Source organism: Hemibagrus wyckioides, linkage group LG01, assembly GCF_019097595.1.
Source record: "Hemibagrus wyckioides isolate EC202008001 linkage group LG01, SWU_Hwy_1.0, whole genome shotgun sequence".
In the NCBI taxonomy this organism is placed as follows: domain Eukaryota; kingdom Metazoa; phylum Chordata; class Actinopteri; order Siluriformes; family Bagridae; genus Hemibagrus; species Hemibagrus wyckioides.
Window position 1 is genome coordinate 13,852,521 of NC_080710.1, and position 15,971 is coordinate 13,868,491.

Genomic DNA, 15,971 nt, shown 5'->3' on the forward strand with positions numbered 1-15,971 from the left:
CCTATGGATTAGGAATGGGATGTCACTTAAGTTCATATGCGAGTCAAGGCAGGTGAGCGAATACTTTTGGCAATATAGTGTGTATATACGCTGTATGATCATATCAGAAAATCATGTGAAAACTGTATTTACACTGGTAAATTACACTTCTTAATCAAGTAAATTCCAACTATACTGTACTCTGTTATATATACACTGTGCCTCTTTTATCCTCAAATTCTTCATTTGATACAGAGCAAAAAAAAAATTGATAGATGTAAAATCTGATGTTTTCAGTTCTCTGACATGGTTGTTGGTGCCAGATGAACTAGTCTGCATATTTCAGATGTTGATTTCCTTGGATTTTGATGTACAACTTGTTGATGAGAGAGGTCAGAGAAGAATGGTCATAATGGGTTGAGGACCGAAATAACCACAACCTGGTGAGCAAATAAGCATCTTAGAAGATACACATAGAACCTTGAGTCAGATGAACTCCAACAGCAGGAGACCACATTGAGTTCCACTCCTGTAAGACGAGAACAGGAATCTGAGGCTACAGTGAGTATACAGTAGACTGACAGAAACTAGAACGTTGAAAATTGGAAAAATGTCACTTCCTCTGATGAATAAAAATTTCTGCTGTGACATGCTAGAGTCAGATGCTAGAGTCAAAATTTGTTGTCAACAGCATGAATCCATGGATCAAAGACACGGATGCCTTGTGTCAACAGTTCAGGCTGGTGGTGGTATAATGGTTTTCTTACAAACTGAGCACCATTTGAATGCCACAGCCTTAAGGGAGGCTCTATTTTATGTGCTTTATAACATACAAACCACTTGCATTCTTTTTCAGACACAGGTTGTTTTAGCCTGTTTGCACCTTCTATGCATATCATCCACATCCACAAATTCCTCAATTTCAATCCTAAGGCTTATCAATCAATAGTAATGACCACAACACATCTTCGGGTGACCCATGGCAAAGTTAAATCTACTTTTAAATGAATTTAACACTTCATTTAGTGAAGATGAGAGTAACACAGATGGCTTTACAAATTCCTCAGAGCTTTAATGCACTAATTTGTTGTGCACACAGCTCACACCAAACTGACACTTTTCTCATATGCAGATGAGCAGACGCACGTGTTTCACACAAGGTGTTTTAATAACAACTTTCTAAATGTTTTATAGCGTAATCAAATAAAGACAACGAAGTAACTTTAGGTGCTCATGTTTTTGCTCGAGTAGTTCATTTAATCCAGTGCGAGTTTTTACTCCAATCTACCCTAACAAGCCTTATAAATTAAGGTTTGTTGTCAAACACCCCCCGCCGAAGTGCACTCACAGAGACTCGTTAAATGGCGTGGGCTCAGTCTAAAATAGCCTCCCTGCGCTCTCGACCCGTGTTGAGCGGCGCAGTTGTTGCGCAGAGCGGCAGGTGTGCGCTGCGGGTGATTTACGCAGTCAGCCGAGGCGCTCTCCCACTCATTCAGTTCTGACCAGCGCAGCTTGGCACAATTAGCCCTACTGCACTGGGGCGCCCTTTTATCAACCTTTGTGGTGGATATGCAGTGATTACATGTCTCGATTAACGGAGTTGACAGAGGTAAGTCATCCCTGTAACGCCTTTACATAACAACAATCAATAATTAAGCTTAAAACTTGCTGTCTGGAGCGTCACGTGAGGATGGTAACTACCTTACATTAGTCTCTAAGCAGTAGAAATAGAAAGATCAGTGCACTGTCAAAAAGACTGAACTGTCAATAATACAAACCTAATTTATACTGTAGTATTTGGATCAGTTGAAACATTGTAGTTGCAACCGGGAGCAACTGGTTACTGAAGACTGTTTTGGACAGGTGTATGTATGTTTCTTTATATGTAAGATTTGAAGAGTTTAAGGTAGAGCCTCTCTGTTGAACTGTAGGTGCCACAGATCCACTGTTGGTATTTGAAGGGTTTTTTTTTATTTTTTATTAATGTTCCTAATATAAATGTTTCACATTACACCCTCTCTGACAGTACTTCATAACACGAAGAAAACATGTTGCTGTTGATATTATTTTCTTCTCAGCAAAAAAAGACCTAGAGGTTGTTCACATAACAATAAAATAATAGAAATACATAACAGAATAATTGCAAATCTTTGAAATAAAACCAACACGACATATTTTTTTCTACTGTCAGATGGGCTGTAATGGGAATTGTGTAGGCGATATGAAATAAAACTGTCAAATGCCACCCATGTATCTGTAATATATTTGAGGATTTTTATTCCATCTAATCTTGTATTAGTATCCTTGATAATAATTCATTTTGTCTAACAATAACAGATGTAGGAAATATATTGTGTTTTGTTGGTATTATTAAAATGATTTACAGGTAATCAGAAAATTAAAGATTTTTTTTTTTTTTTAAAGAACTGTGCACAGGAATTACATTACTACACAGAGATATAGCATGGGCCTGTGTGTGTGTGTGGTGATTAGGCTACAATTTACAGTTACTTCTAATAAAGAAAGGTTCCGGAAGCGATCAGTTTACAGTAGTGGGTGGGTGGGTGGGTGGGTGGGTGGGTGGTTGTGTTCACCAGTGAACTGGAGGTTCCTGTAACTGGTGGGGGAAGGAACCCAGTGCTCTTCAGGGAATTCTTATATCAAGGGATGCCGTTTGCAAAGGATGCACATTCAAGTGTTGTGTTTCTGCTTCTGAATTGAAATCAGTAGCATTTTATAGACGCAACAAATGGCCAACCAAACTGGTCAACTAAATGCATGGGTGGTATGGTCTTTACTAGCACAGAGGCCCTCTGCAGTGGCAGATGTCAGAAATAGCTCAGCTATTCTACTCATTGAGACACCAGATGAAATTAGATTGCTGAGGGAAGAAGATAGCCCATGTGAGCCAGAATGCTGGAAGCTCAACTCTGTTTCCAACACCTGCTATCCTCACCCAGTGTTTCCTGCAATGTGTTTTCAGATGGTACAGGGGTGTGGGGTTGTGTGCAGCCAGCTACCATCACAGGGTTTATTTAGCACCCTGTATTTTTGTCCTGCCCCTGTTCCTTCTGCCCCATTTAGGATTCCATCGGCTAGAATGTCATGGCTGACTCTTCCAGCATTCAGGAAAGCATTATGTAAACAATATACTGCAAGAGCTTACAGGAAAATCAGTGAAAAAATGAACTGAAATTGTATTTACCCATAAACCTAAACCTAAATGTCCCCATACAATCCATTGAATTTACCAAACGGGAATGGAAAGGCTCAGTAATACAATGGAATTGCTCAATAATAAACATTTTATCTGAAATATGATCCTGGGTGTTTTTGTGCACATTTGCCAAAAGATTTCTATTCTCCTCATTGTTATTATATTCTGATTATATTCAGATAATTTGCTTACAGAGGTTTGGCACAACCACTTCAAATTTGTGCTTGTGATCTCACTGCAAATACACACAAATGTCCAGGAGTTTGCTTGCCTTCTTTTAGTGTTTGCTCTCCACTCTGCAAATAACAGAACTGTAGCCAAGGTCCAAACTGCAGTATATCCATGCCGATAGGACAGGGTAGTCATTACAATAGTCAACCACAGCATTTTTATTTAAATTACATTGAACCATGATGTGTGTGTATAAGCTTATTCCCTTGTCCATTCATCCAAAATGTTAGCCCTCAGGTCCTGGATGATACTCATTACATGTGTTTTTATGCTTCTTTTTTCCCAAGGTTGGACAATGTGCTAATGATGTCACCATTCAGTGGATGGGTTTTGCACCTTGGTTTATTAATTTTTTTTCCAGAGCAAGAGTATCAGTCTGACTCTTAAGGTAAGAATAGTTTACAGTACATATAATGAACTGCATGATAATGTGACAATTTCTTTTGACTTAATACTGCAAAACTGTTTGTACATCATATTAAAATTGCTATTGCTTAAAAGTATAAAATAAAGTAAAATATTACGTAAAAGGGACAATCAGCAGCTAGATGTAAGATGAATAAAAATAAAATCACAGCATTTGTTAATGGTTGAATTGCCAAACATGTAAATGCTGAGAGATTAACGAGGAAGCAGAGCGTTTATGTTATTTGTGTTTGCACGTGTCTCCATCATGTGGCTACTGGGTGCAGTGAGCCTCTATCTTCCAAGTTAAAGTCACAGTGTAAAAAGCCCCAGCAGTCTACTAAGGCTGTGTCTGTATGGATGGGAATGGGAACACGGGCTACCTGCAATAACCATGAACAAATTAAATGGAAACTTCACGTTTTCATCATACTTCTGCTTGTTCTCTTGTTAACTTCACAAGGTATGACTTTTTTCTTGTTCTCTCTTTTTGTCATATCAAAGCTGAAATGATATGTAACTATTATGTGGCATTGGATGTTGTTTATTTACATCTGTGTAATGCCCTTTTTGCTGCAGCATGGGCCCAGTGTAGGATCTTGAGGTGCAACTCAGAATTTGTAGCTGCAACATTAGACCTGGGAGGCAGTGGTGGTGGTGGTGGTGGTGGTGGTGGTGGGAAAGATGCAGGCAATGTGGGTTACTGCAGTGCCCTGCGTTCCTACGCCACCTGCACCCGGCGCACTGCCCGCGCCTGCCGTGGAGACCTGGCATATCATTCTGCAGTGCAGGGCATCGAGGACTTGCTCATCCAGCACCGCTGTCCTAAATCAGGGCCGACAGCTCAACCCCGGCCTCTACCTCAGGCCCCGGTATCTGGGGATGCCTGCTTTTATGAGAAAAGCTATGTGCAGCGTGAAGGCCGTGCACCGGAGTACCTGCACTGTGGTGTGTTTGGAGACCCTCATATCCGCACTTTTAACAATGAGTTCCAGACGTGTGCTGTACCTGGAGCCTGGCCCCTTATTGACAACCAGTTTCTCTACATACAGGCCACAAGCTCACAAACTAGCGAGAGCTCTCATGCCACTGCACTCACCAAGGTTAGTACAGACACATACACTACTGCAGATGTAACCATGTCATGAACCTCACGGGTGCATTGTCATGCCGGAATCCCTTTGGGCCTATGTTGGGTTCCACTGAAAGGAAGTTATTACAATTATTACAGCCTACATTATAGAAGATATTTGTGGCAAAAATTTGGGCAAGGCCCATATACAGCTGGGATGGTCAGGTGTCCACAGGTTACTTTTGGGCATGGTCGTAATAAAATAATTTTATATACTTGACACTCAGTAAATCTGTCCTCATGTCCATTTTCCTTCCACAGATCACAATAATTTTTAAAAACTGGCGGGAGTGTGCTGAGCAGCAGATTTACCAAGCAGAGGTGGACAATGTCCCTGCAGCATTTGTAGATGGTTCTACAAGCAGTGGTGAGCGACGAGGTCAGCACAGCCTGCAGGTGCGTTCCCAGGCCCTGGGACGCCATGCGGAGATCTGGGCAGCGCACATTGGCACAACAGTGGTGGTACGTCAGAGCGGCCACTCACTGGGGCTGGCTGTGCGCTCCCCGCGGGCTATTACTGAGTCATATACCCCTGAGCAGGACCTGCAGCTGTGTCTGTGGGGATGTCCAGCCTCTCAGCGCTTACACACACCGTCTGTATGGCCCACCACACTTGCATACATACACTGCTCATCTCTACTACCAGCCCAGGACGTCTACTTCCAGGCATGCCTTTTTGATCTGCTGGCCACTGGAGACATGAACTCCAGCTCATCTGCACTCGAGGCTTTGGAGGATGCCCGAGCCATGATTGCTGACCCAGAAAAGGTGCATCTAGTGGCAGCTGCAGCAAGCAGGCAACCACCATGTCCCATAGCAGTATTCATGACTTTAATTACATTTATACTCATATTTTAAATGTGATTATACTGATATCACTCAAATGGCAGCTATTTCCTATTTTGAGATGTAAAAAATATCAGTTATACCTCTTTTATGTCATATATTTTCTCAGAACCTTGGTAACTGAACAATCTAACTGATTTTTTGTAAGATCATTTCGAAAAATGGGTTAATATGTCCTGATATATGATTGTATGTGACCTGCAATATGCTCCAGGAAAGTGGGATGTTATTTTTATTTTCAGATCTAAGTTAAAGAGACAAAATATTTCAATACTCGAATATTATTTAATGTATCCATCTTTGTTTTCATATGCCTAGTTTGAAAGATTTATAACTGCAATGACTGTCCAATGGGATGTACTCAAGAAGACAGTCTGGAACTGTCTCTTAGGAAATTCAGTATTTGTTATTTAAGTAATGTTAATGAAATCTTGGTCAAATTTGCTATGCCTTTTTCAGTTTGTGTTATAAAGATCAAAAAGTATTAGAATGTAGGGCTTCTGTTACCCAAAACAATGGCTCCCAGTTTTAAAAATCCAGCTACTGTTTCCATACAGTCAAATTTTGACATTCAAATATTTTTAATGTGCCTACATAAATACAAATACATGACTAAAAATTGTATGTATTTGCTTTGTTTCTTAATTTATTTATTTTATTTTACAAGTTTCTTGTTTAGACTAATGCAGTGGCACATGAGGTAGAGTCCCGAGTTTGGGTTATTTTTATTGGGAGTTTTTTTGCATGCATCTCCTTAAGTCTGCATCAGTTTCCTCTCATCTCACATAAAAACATGCCAGTAGGTGGACTGGATAAATTGCTCCTAGGTGTGAATGAGTGTGTGCATAGTGCCCTGTGATGACCTGGCATGGGGTATACCTTCTTCTGTGCCCAGTGTATGCAGGATAGGCTTCAGATCCACCACAAACCTAAGTAGGTAAATGCAGGTATTGAAAATGATTAAATAGCCTTTTTACAAAAAAGTAATGGACAGGATGCCTGAAAAGGAAGGGGAGAGGGAAAAAAATTACTGCAAGTATTTTGGTTGCCTATTTATTACCTACTTATATAGTATATAATATGTTGATGCCTCCACAAGCCATAATGATTTCTGTTCATGTTCTCCCTGTATCTGTGGGTTTCTTCTGGGTTCTCTGGTTTCCTCCTACAATGGTAGGTGGATTGATTGCTACAAATAGCCTATAGATGTGAATGAATATGTGAATGGTGCCTTGCGATGGACTGGAAAACCTTCCAGGGTGTATTCCTGCCTCATATCCAGTGTTCCTGGCATAGGCTCTGGCTCTACTGTGACCCTAATCAGGATAAAGTATTCATTCGGATAAAGGAATGGATGAAAAAGAAGCTACATACTAACTGTACAGTCAGAACACCCACGTTAGTGGTGGGTATAAAGTGCAGAAAGAATCATTAGAGGCCAAAAGCCATCGTTTATCCAGTCTTCTTTCATCCTCTTATCCAATACCTCAGCAATAACAGTGAATATGATGGTTAACTGATGATTTTTCATATAAACTTTAAATGCTTATTATAATATTAAATTATGTTACTCTGTTAGAAACAAAAAACATTTAAAGCTGTACAATGCAGCTTCACATTCATTCTAATTTCAGTCAAACTTCTATGAATTTTAAGAATTAATTCATTCCTTCTTGATGTTTCAGTGTTCATGGATGGGACCACAGTAACTGTGGCATTGAGTCTTGACATATGTTTTTTATCCAGACACACATACACACATGCCACATATGTTTTATGGACATCCATGTCAATCCCCAAATATAAACCTTGTTTTACATGTGTACATGTACATTAACCTATTACCTGACACAATTTCTCTATACACACAATTTAAAAACACATTTTTAGATAAATACAATTATACTGGAATTTTGATACTTCTATAAAAATGTCTTAATGCTTTAACAGTACACTACTGTGGTAGTTGGTAGACTGATTTATCATTGGTCCTGCATTGCTAATAACTATTAATAAGAAACTGCTTATTAATAAGTACCATTTTTTAGACATCCAGTATACTGGACCTGCTTGCTGTATGAAAAAGTCATTCTGGAGCAAGGCATTTGAGAGCAGGTTGCAAGGATCACTCAGTAGATGGCAGTACAGCTACCACCAAGGGAGAGTGGGATATGAAAATGCTCAGTCATATGATATGAGTAACTCTGTGCCAGCATTTGATAATTGCCCACATTTTTTCTGGCTGAGGAAGGCGTATAGTCTGACTGAGTATGCCATCTCCAGTGCACACTCTGCAAAAAAGATCAAACCTCTTCAAGACTTAGGCACATCAGTGATGTAGATATCACTGAAAATGTGAGTAAGTTCAAAGTACCAGCCTCATCTTTTAACCTGCTTCCCTATACTGACAAACTGTAACACAAAAAATAGTGTCAAAAAACTGGGCTCTGACAAAAAAACTCAAAATCTATTACAGGTTTCAAGCTTGTAATGGTATGATATTTTGCATATTTGTTTATAACACAATGGCAGGCATTCTGTCTGCATAACTGGGTTGAGAACTTGTGACTATGAAGGTCATAGCATATGATTTACATAATTTTCATCCTCATCAAACCACTTAGTGAGGCCTCAGGCCCTGTGGACAGTGACACTGCCATCCTGGAAGAAACCGCTGGCATTAGGATAAAAATGTTGAAGACAACTTTTTTTTTTTAATTCTCAATTTACAAAACATTTAATATTATTATTTATTATATTATATTATATTATATTTATTATAGAATATTACATTTATTATTATTATTATCAAATGAATTGAGAAATTACTTCCCTCTTGATAAGAAGAGACCAAAATCAATCTAATCAATCTAATTATACACTTGTACCATACCAAATCACTCAAGAACATTAAACTCATTTCAATACTCATGAAAGCTGTTTAAGATGACTTGTGAGACATGGTGTATTATCATCCTGGAAGCAGCCTTTAGAAGATTAGGTAGGTAAATTTTGGCCTTGAAGTAATGCACAAGGTCAGCAACAATAATCATATAGGCTGTGGCATTTAAGGTGATAACAGGTTTACATTTATATTTATTCCATTTGGCAGACACCCTTATCCAGAGAGACTTACATTTATCTTATATATACAACTGAACAGTTTAGGGTTAAGGGCCATGCTCAAGGGCCCAGCAGTGGTAGATTGGCAGTAGTGGGATTTGAACTAACAGCCTTTTCATGAGTAGCCCAGCGTCCTAACCACTGAGCCACCCAGGAAAAAAAGAGTTACAAAAAAACATTCCTCACATCATTACACCACCTCCACCAGCCTGGCCTGTTGTCACAAGACAGATCTCGTCCATAGATTCATGCTGCTGGTGCCATATTTTGATCCTACCATCTGTGGTGCCTCAGCAGACTCAGGTTTCTGTTCTTGGCTAACAGAAGTGGAACCTGATCTGGTCTTCTGCTATTCGAATGCATACACCTCAAGCCTAAATGTGTTGTGTATTCTGAGATGCTTTTCTGCTCAACACAATTGCACAGAAAAGTAGAGTGTTACTGTTACTCTTTCTGTCAGCTTGAACCAGTCTGGCCATTCTCTGTTGATCTCTCTCATCATCAATGGGTTTTTCGTCCACAGAACTGCCACTCACTGGATGTTTTTTTTTATTGTGAATGAAAATCCCAGGAAAGCAGTTATAGAAATACTTAAACCAGTCTGTTTGCTACCATCATGCCATGGTCAAAATCACTGAAATCACATTTTTTTTTCTGTATATGCATGACATTATGCTTTGCATTGCTGCCACATTCTTGAATGAGATAATTGCATGAATGAGTAGGTGTGCAAGTGTTCCTAATAAAGTGTTCAGTGGTTATAAATTAAGCATGTTAGCTAGCAAGCTAAAGCAAGCTAAGTCTGTTAAATTCTTAGTTAGCAAGCCAAATTCACTGATAGCTACTTAGCCAGATGACATGGTATTACAAAGATGGAGCTTTTTCCTCTGATGTCTTATGGCAGAGTGAAGTGCATCATTGGGGGGGGGGGGTCTATGAGTTCCACAAAAAGTTCAGTTTACTTATTTAATTTATATTTTATATTGTCTCTGACATAGAAAATAAGAAATTCTGTGTTCAAAAACATTTGGCTGGCAGTGTATATGTTGATATACAGTAATTATTTCACAGTATGGCTCTGCACATTATGGATATCAAGAAATTTCTGTAACCTTAGTCTTCCCTTGGGGAAATGCTGTTGTTTATACAAGTACAAACTGTTAAAGCACAGCCAATGACTGGATATATTGATATCAAAGACTACTAAATTCTGATAGAGCACCTTTAAATTTTAAACATGCATGTTTTTCACACAGGTCTCCAGACTTCAGACTTATGTTTCAGGGTAGCTGCAGGCTTTCAGCTAAATGCAGCGCAGTATTTGATTGAAGATTGATTAAATACATCTAGCTAAAAATCTGCAGCCCTAACAACCATTTACAGATACATTTGAAGATACCTGTGTTAAACATGTACTATTTTCACAAGCAGACATGCAGACTGGCTATGCAAAATTGCTTCTAGGTGTGCATGTGTGCGCAAATGCCCTCTGGTAGTCTGGCACCCCATTTAGGGTGAATTCTTCTGCCTTGAGCCTAGTGTTAACAGGATGGATTCTGCGTTCAGGACCAGGATAAAGTGCCTACTGAAGATGAATGAATGAATGAATGAATGAATGAGTAATTGGTGCGATGTCTACACACTCAGAAATAAAGTTAGAAGACTATACTTTAGGGCAGTACCATGAAGGATACGCCTTTATACCATATTTATTTCACCTGGAAATGTTTACAGGTTTGTATAAGGTATATTATTGGACTTTAGGCGCAGCTAATGCATTTTTAAAGCTTTACTCTTTACGGCACATACATCTTCTTAGGTAAAAGATTCATATTAAAGGTTAAAATGTTTAATGTTACCACCACAAGTAAAAAAAGAAAGAAGTTTTTTTATGTCTAAGAGGTGGGATTGTGTTTTTTAGGAAGAACACTGGAGAAAATTCATAAAGAAAATTTATATGGGTTAAGTTTAAAATGCTGACAGAACTTTATACAATATCAGGAATTAGCAGCCACATCAATTTACTAAACACTGGATAAACAACTGGTTCAGAAGTAAAATTAGTAACCCTGTGTAAACTTAGACCAATATTCTGAGAAAGAGCAATTAGGCGACTATTGACATGGTGTGTACAATACACTGAGAAGTGTGAGTAATAAACAGTATATGATAAGGTGGCCATGTAGGGTTCCCCTTAGAAGCTCCACCTACTCGTACAGTACCGTCCAGTTGTCCACGCCTCCGTTTCTCACTATGTGGTTATGTCCACGTCGTGTTCACGCGCCGCCGTTGGACGTTCATTGGTTGAATGACACCAAAACAAAGCGGCTGGCCAATCAGAGAGCAGCGCAAGAAGCCATTCACAGCACGCACGCGTTGTTCACGTGCAGGCATGTCAGGTAGCCACATAATATTGGAAGGAGGCTAGGCCAGTGAGCGATTTCACATGTTGGGAAATATAAAACAGTGGCGCCCATTCTCTATTCACAACACTTCCACGGAACTAACAGAGACAAATAAACAACAACAACAACAACAAAAAAAAAAAAATTAAACTTGAAGTTACACTCCGGAGTGTTTATCTATTAAATAAGCAGAGCAGAGGTTTCATTTAAACACAGAGAGGGGTGAAAGTGCTTTGACCTAGCGTTAGTTTTGCATAGAGTGCGAAAATGGTTGTTATGTCAAAAAAACCAAAGACTTTCAAGATTGAGTTCCGCGATTCCAGCAAGGCTTTTTATTGCAGTGGGGATAAAGTGGCAGGACGAGTGGTGGTGGAGGTGTCCGAGTCTACCCGAGTAACTGCCCTGAGACTGTATGGAATCGGCTGCGCCAAAGTGGAGTACAGTAAGGGAAAGCAGCGCTGTAAGGATGCCATAGATTACCTCAAGTATCAAGATGTTCTTCACCTGGATCACCAACCAACAGGTAATACTACTATAACGTTTGGGCTGTGATGATTTTAAGCATGAAAAAGAAAAAAATTTACGCAGTCTGTCTTGCTTTTCAGACTCGGATGGCTCTGTTATTCTCAGACCTGGAAATACATACGAGTACACGTTTGGGTTCGAGCTTCCCCAGTCAGGGTGAGCATCTCTACATGATGAGGTTATCAAGATGCCTGCTTGTTGTCCAGCTGTCTGAAAGCAGATGTTTTCTTTTTCACAGGCAGCTGGTGTCCTCATATAAAGGCAAATTTGGTTATGTTGAGTACTATGTGAAAGCGGTGATGGAGAAGCCCTGTCACTCAGATGTAGAGTGCAAGAAGTTTTTTGAGGTGGAGGAACCGATTGATGTCAACACCCTGGATCTTATGGTGAGTCAAGCTTAACAGTTCAGCTCATGTTTATAAAATCCACATACGGTCACCAAACATTTATTCAAATGATAATAAAAGTAACTAAGATATTATTATTCCTGATACGTCTTTGCTTCAGACTCCTGCCTCTGGAGTGAAGGAGAAAAAGCTGACCTGCATGTTCATTCCTGATGGCAACGTGTCAGTCACAGCAAAGATTGACCGTAAAGGCTACTGTGTAGGAGAAAACATCTGCATTGATGCCAAATTTGAAAACTCCTGCTCCCGCATCATCATCCCCAAAGCTGCCATTATTATCACACACACCTATCGTGCCAATGGCCGCACTAAGGTGCTCCGTGAAAAGATCTCAGCTGTCAGGGGCAATCATATCATCTCTGGCATGTGTGACATATGGCAGGGCAAAACCTTCCGAGTGCCTAAACTAAGACCCACCATCTTGGGCTGCAACATCATCCATGTGGACTACACACTGATGGTGAGCTCAGCACACACCAATAAGAGCCATATCATATTCATATCATCTTATAAATTATGTAAGTGACTCCGATTGCACCTGCATAGACCTTAATGTATTTGTGTTGTATGTGTTTCAGATTTACGTGCACATCCCAGGAAGTGACAAGCTAACCCTAGAGCTGCCTTTGGTCATCGGGACAATCCCCTTTACTGGCTTTGCCAGTCGTAGCAGCAGCATGAGTAGTCAAGTAGCGAGCTCAGCAGCTTCCAGCAGCCTGCCGTCCATGCCCTCTGCTCCACCTAGTTACAGTGAAATACCTATACATGACAGCTTGGACCCATTCATCACACCATTGCTAAATGATTACGGTGAAGATGACAGTCCTATCTTCATGCACGCCAGAGAGTACCATCAGATGCCCCCTCCAGCCTATACCGAGGTTTGCAAACATGTACATGCCTGAAATACAAGTGTGGATAATTCCTTAAGTAAATTGGGAAAAACATGAAGCCTAATGCTCCCCCTCCCCTCCTTTTATGTCTTGCAGGTGCAAGAAGGATGCAATAGCAGAGGCACTGCATTTGAGTCATATTAAACAAATACAGCTGCAAAAATCTTCAAAACACATTAACATTTCTGTTCATTTGCTAATACATTGTTGCAAAATGGGGAAGTCTCCTTATGTAATGTAATACAAAAGGATGATGTACATGAGAAGTAGCTTCTTGAGAACAGCATTAGAATGAAGTGCCTGATTTGTGTTTTCTGATTATTTCTGGGGTATCCTCAGTATTTAGACCGGAAAGGTTTTTATTTCCAGAAGAAAGTTGAGCTTTGCCATATTGGTGTAATGATAAACCTGCCTTTATAATCATTCCAGATCATATTCTAAAAAAAAGATCATTAGGACTGGTACAAATCAGTGTGATGGTGGGAATACAGTGTTGTTGTTTTTTACTGTAATATATCAAATTAGAGTTACAAGGAATTTCAGACTGCACCTTTGAAGATATATACAACTTTGTATCAGAGTTAATGGTTTGTTTTCATTTTGCTATAAGATTGAACTTTAATTTAATCATTAACATGATAACAGTATGTTCTAGAAATTTACTTTCATTATAGAAATTACACTCACAATAATATAAAAGAGTGCCTGTAAGTACGTTTTGCTTTAGGAATTTGACAATTATGTTATTAATGTATTTTTTCTGTTCATATTTTATACATACAGCTATATTTGTACATACATACATATGTGCCCTAAGGGCAAATTTGTAAATAAAAGTTTAATGAAAACATTGTCTCACGATGCCCTTTATAAACTTAATAATGTCTCAGTGGCTAAAATATTCAGGTATATAAATGAGTATTCCTTGACTAGCACTGGAAGTACTCTATTGAACAATAATGTTAGACAATGAATACTAAATATAAGAGAAAAATGCCTTCCAGTAATTTCAGTGCTAAGTCTATCGGAACTACCTGTAATTATGCTAAGCTTGTTATGCATGCACACTATTTAATAGGACATGATGTCAGAAATAAGATTCTTTTTGCCCTGATGGTACACTTATCACGTCATGCTTGATCTCCTGGTTGGGATTCCTGCAATGTAGGGGAAGGGTTGGCAGCAGGATATGAACGACAACCAATGGCACAAAGTCAGGGGAACACAATATTATTAAATGCCACCTGTTGCGTATCAGTGGTATCAGTATTATTTACAGTGTATGTTTAGCTGGAAACTATTTAGGAACTGCCTGGTGACTGGCGAGCATGTCATCCTCCAAATACATGGGGATGGCACCAGTGTGATTTGATTTTAATCCAGCCTGGCATATTCAAAGAGTGTAACAACTAAACACAAAATGCAATACCTGTCAGTGAAAAAAACAGACATATGAAACTCAGATATATGTAGCAGCTCAATTACTAACTTAGATAAAAGCTAAAATTGTGTATTTCTCCACAAAAATTCCTAATACCAGTAAACTAAAGAAACTTTATTAAGTGATAATACTTAGTCCTATATTACTAAAGTGGTAATTTAAATAATGGTTAACTTTGGTGATTAGTGAATAACTAATAAAGGGAAGAAATATCAAGATTTCTCCAGTAACCAGGCAAAGTAATATGTTGCATAATAGGTTACAGAAGGTGTACGTGCAGGAGGGAATGTATGCATTACAGTATGTGTGAATCATGTCAAGGGCGAGCTCAGCATGTATGCAGCCATCAAAGCAGAAATCTGATGCTGTTGTTTACTCCCACTGCAGCTGTCCCCATACAGTGAACCTTCTGAAAAAGGAACAGGATCTCTTTCTGTCCACTCTCCCTTGCTCGCTTTCTCCTTTTCTAGCTGTCCCCAACCTGCAGCTCCCTCCAACTTTAGCCGTAGCCATGAACCAAGCCAAGTAGAACTTTGTCACCTCCTAACATCACCTTGTTGCTTTCATGGCCTTTCGTGGAGTTAAACACAAACATATAACTTCACTGGATACTGTTCAGTTACCCGTTTACACATTATTCAGCAAGCACTATGAATGGTTGTTATAGGAGGCAATTGGCTGGTATGGTTTGTGACCACTTCTTCATATGACAGTCCTGCACATGTATGTTTTCTTTGCTCTAACACACCAGTTTTTACCCAGGAGGGGCTGCATATTTAGCTGATTAATTGGAAAACACTGAAGTGTGTGGATTAGGATGTAATCTGTGCCTGTTAACCATAACAAAATGATGACACCAACGACATTATTCTAATGGTTGTGCTGTCTTCTCGGATGACAACAGCCCCATCCGCAGGGCTACTGAATGGTTTGTTGAGGATTAAAAATGATCTCATAGTACCACCTAATTAAACACCCAAATAACAACTATGGGAGATTTTGGACTGACATGTTAGTCAGTGTATCCACCACCATTATCAAAGCACTAATTGAGGGAAGAATGGTGTTTATCCTTCCAGTACAGTTTCAGGGATAGAGAATCTGTGCCACTGAAGCTTTTCAGCTCAAAGTGGTCTAAACTGTGACAATTTATATGCAGTTGCAAGAAAGATGAATGGACTAGCTGAAGGGGTTAAAAGGAAGCCAGTGGTGGGTCTGCATAGGCCTTTGTGCATGCGTGGAAGCAGTTCTGAATTTGTAGTGACATTTGATGCACTGAGGCCACTATGTTTGCTGAACCATTCAAACCAAAATGTCAAACAGGCACCCTGTATGCTGAAGCACACTCCACACGTGTTCTGCAGACA

General features: G+C 39.5%; 2 protein-coding genes across 3 annotated transcripts; both read left to right on the plus strand.

Annotated features, from left to right (window-relative positions):
* Positions 1-1,458: 1,458 nt before the first annotated feature.
* On the plus strand, positions 1,459-6,417 carry hjv (hemojuvelin BMP co-receptor). 2 transcript variants are annotated; one of them, XM_058395082.1, is made up of 5 exons: positions 1,459-1,588; positions 3,715-3,815; positions 4,120-4,295; positions 4,412-4,935; positions 5,226-6,417. In XM_058395082.1, the coding sequence occupies exons 3-5, from the start codon at positions 4,193-4,195 to the stop codon at positions 5,820-5,822; spliced, it is 1,224 nt and encodes a 407-aa protein (XP_058251065.1). In that variant the 5' UTR covers positions 1,459-1,588; positions 3,715-3,815; positions 4,120-4,192; the 3' UTR covers positions 5,823-6,417. The 2 variants fall into 2 exon arrangements, with proteins under 2 accessions (XP_058251065.1, XP_058251073.1); XM_058395090.1 differs by lacking the exon at positions 1,459-1,588 and adding an exon at positions 3,513-3,611.
* Positions 6,418-11,393: 4,976 nt separating this feature from the next.
* Positions 11,394-13,975, plus strand: txnipb (thioredoxin interacting protein b). The gene is made up of 6 exons (XM_058414159.1): positions 11,394-11,861; positions 11,944-12,019; positions 12,102-12,249; positions 12,371-12,730; positions 12,849-13,151; positions 13,260-13,975. The coding sequence occupies exons 1-6, from the start codon at positions 11,606-11,608 to the stop codon at positions 13,305-13,307; spliced, it is 1,191 nt and encodes a 396-aa protein (XP_058270142.1). The 5' UTR covers positions 11,394-11,605; the 3' UTR covers positions 13,308-13,975.
* Positions 13,976-15,971: the final 1,996 nt, after the last annotated feature.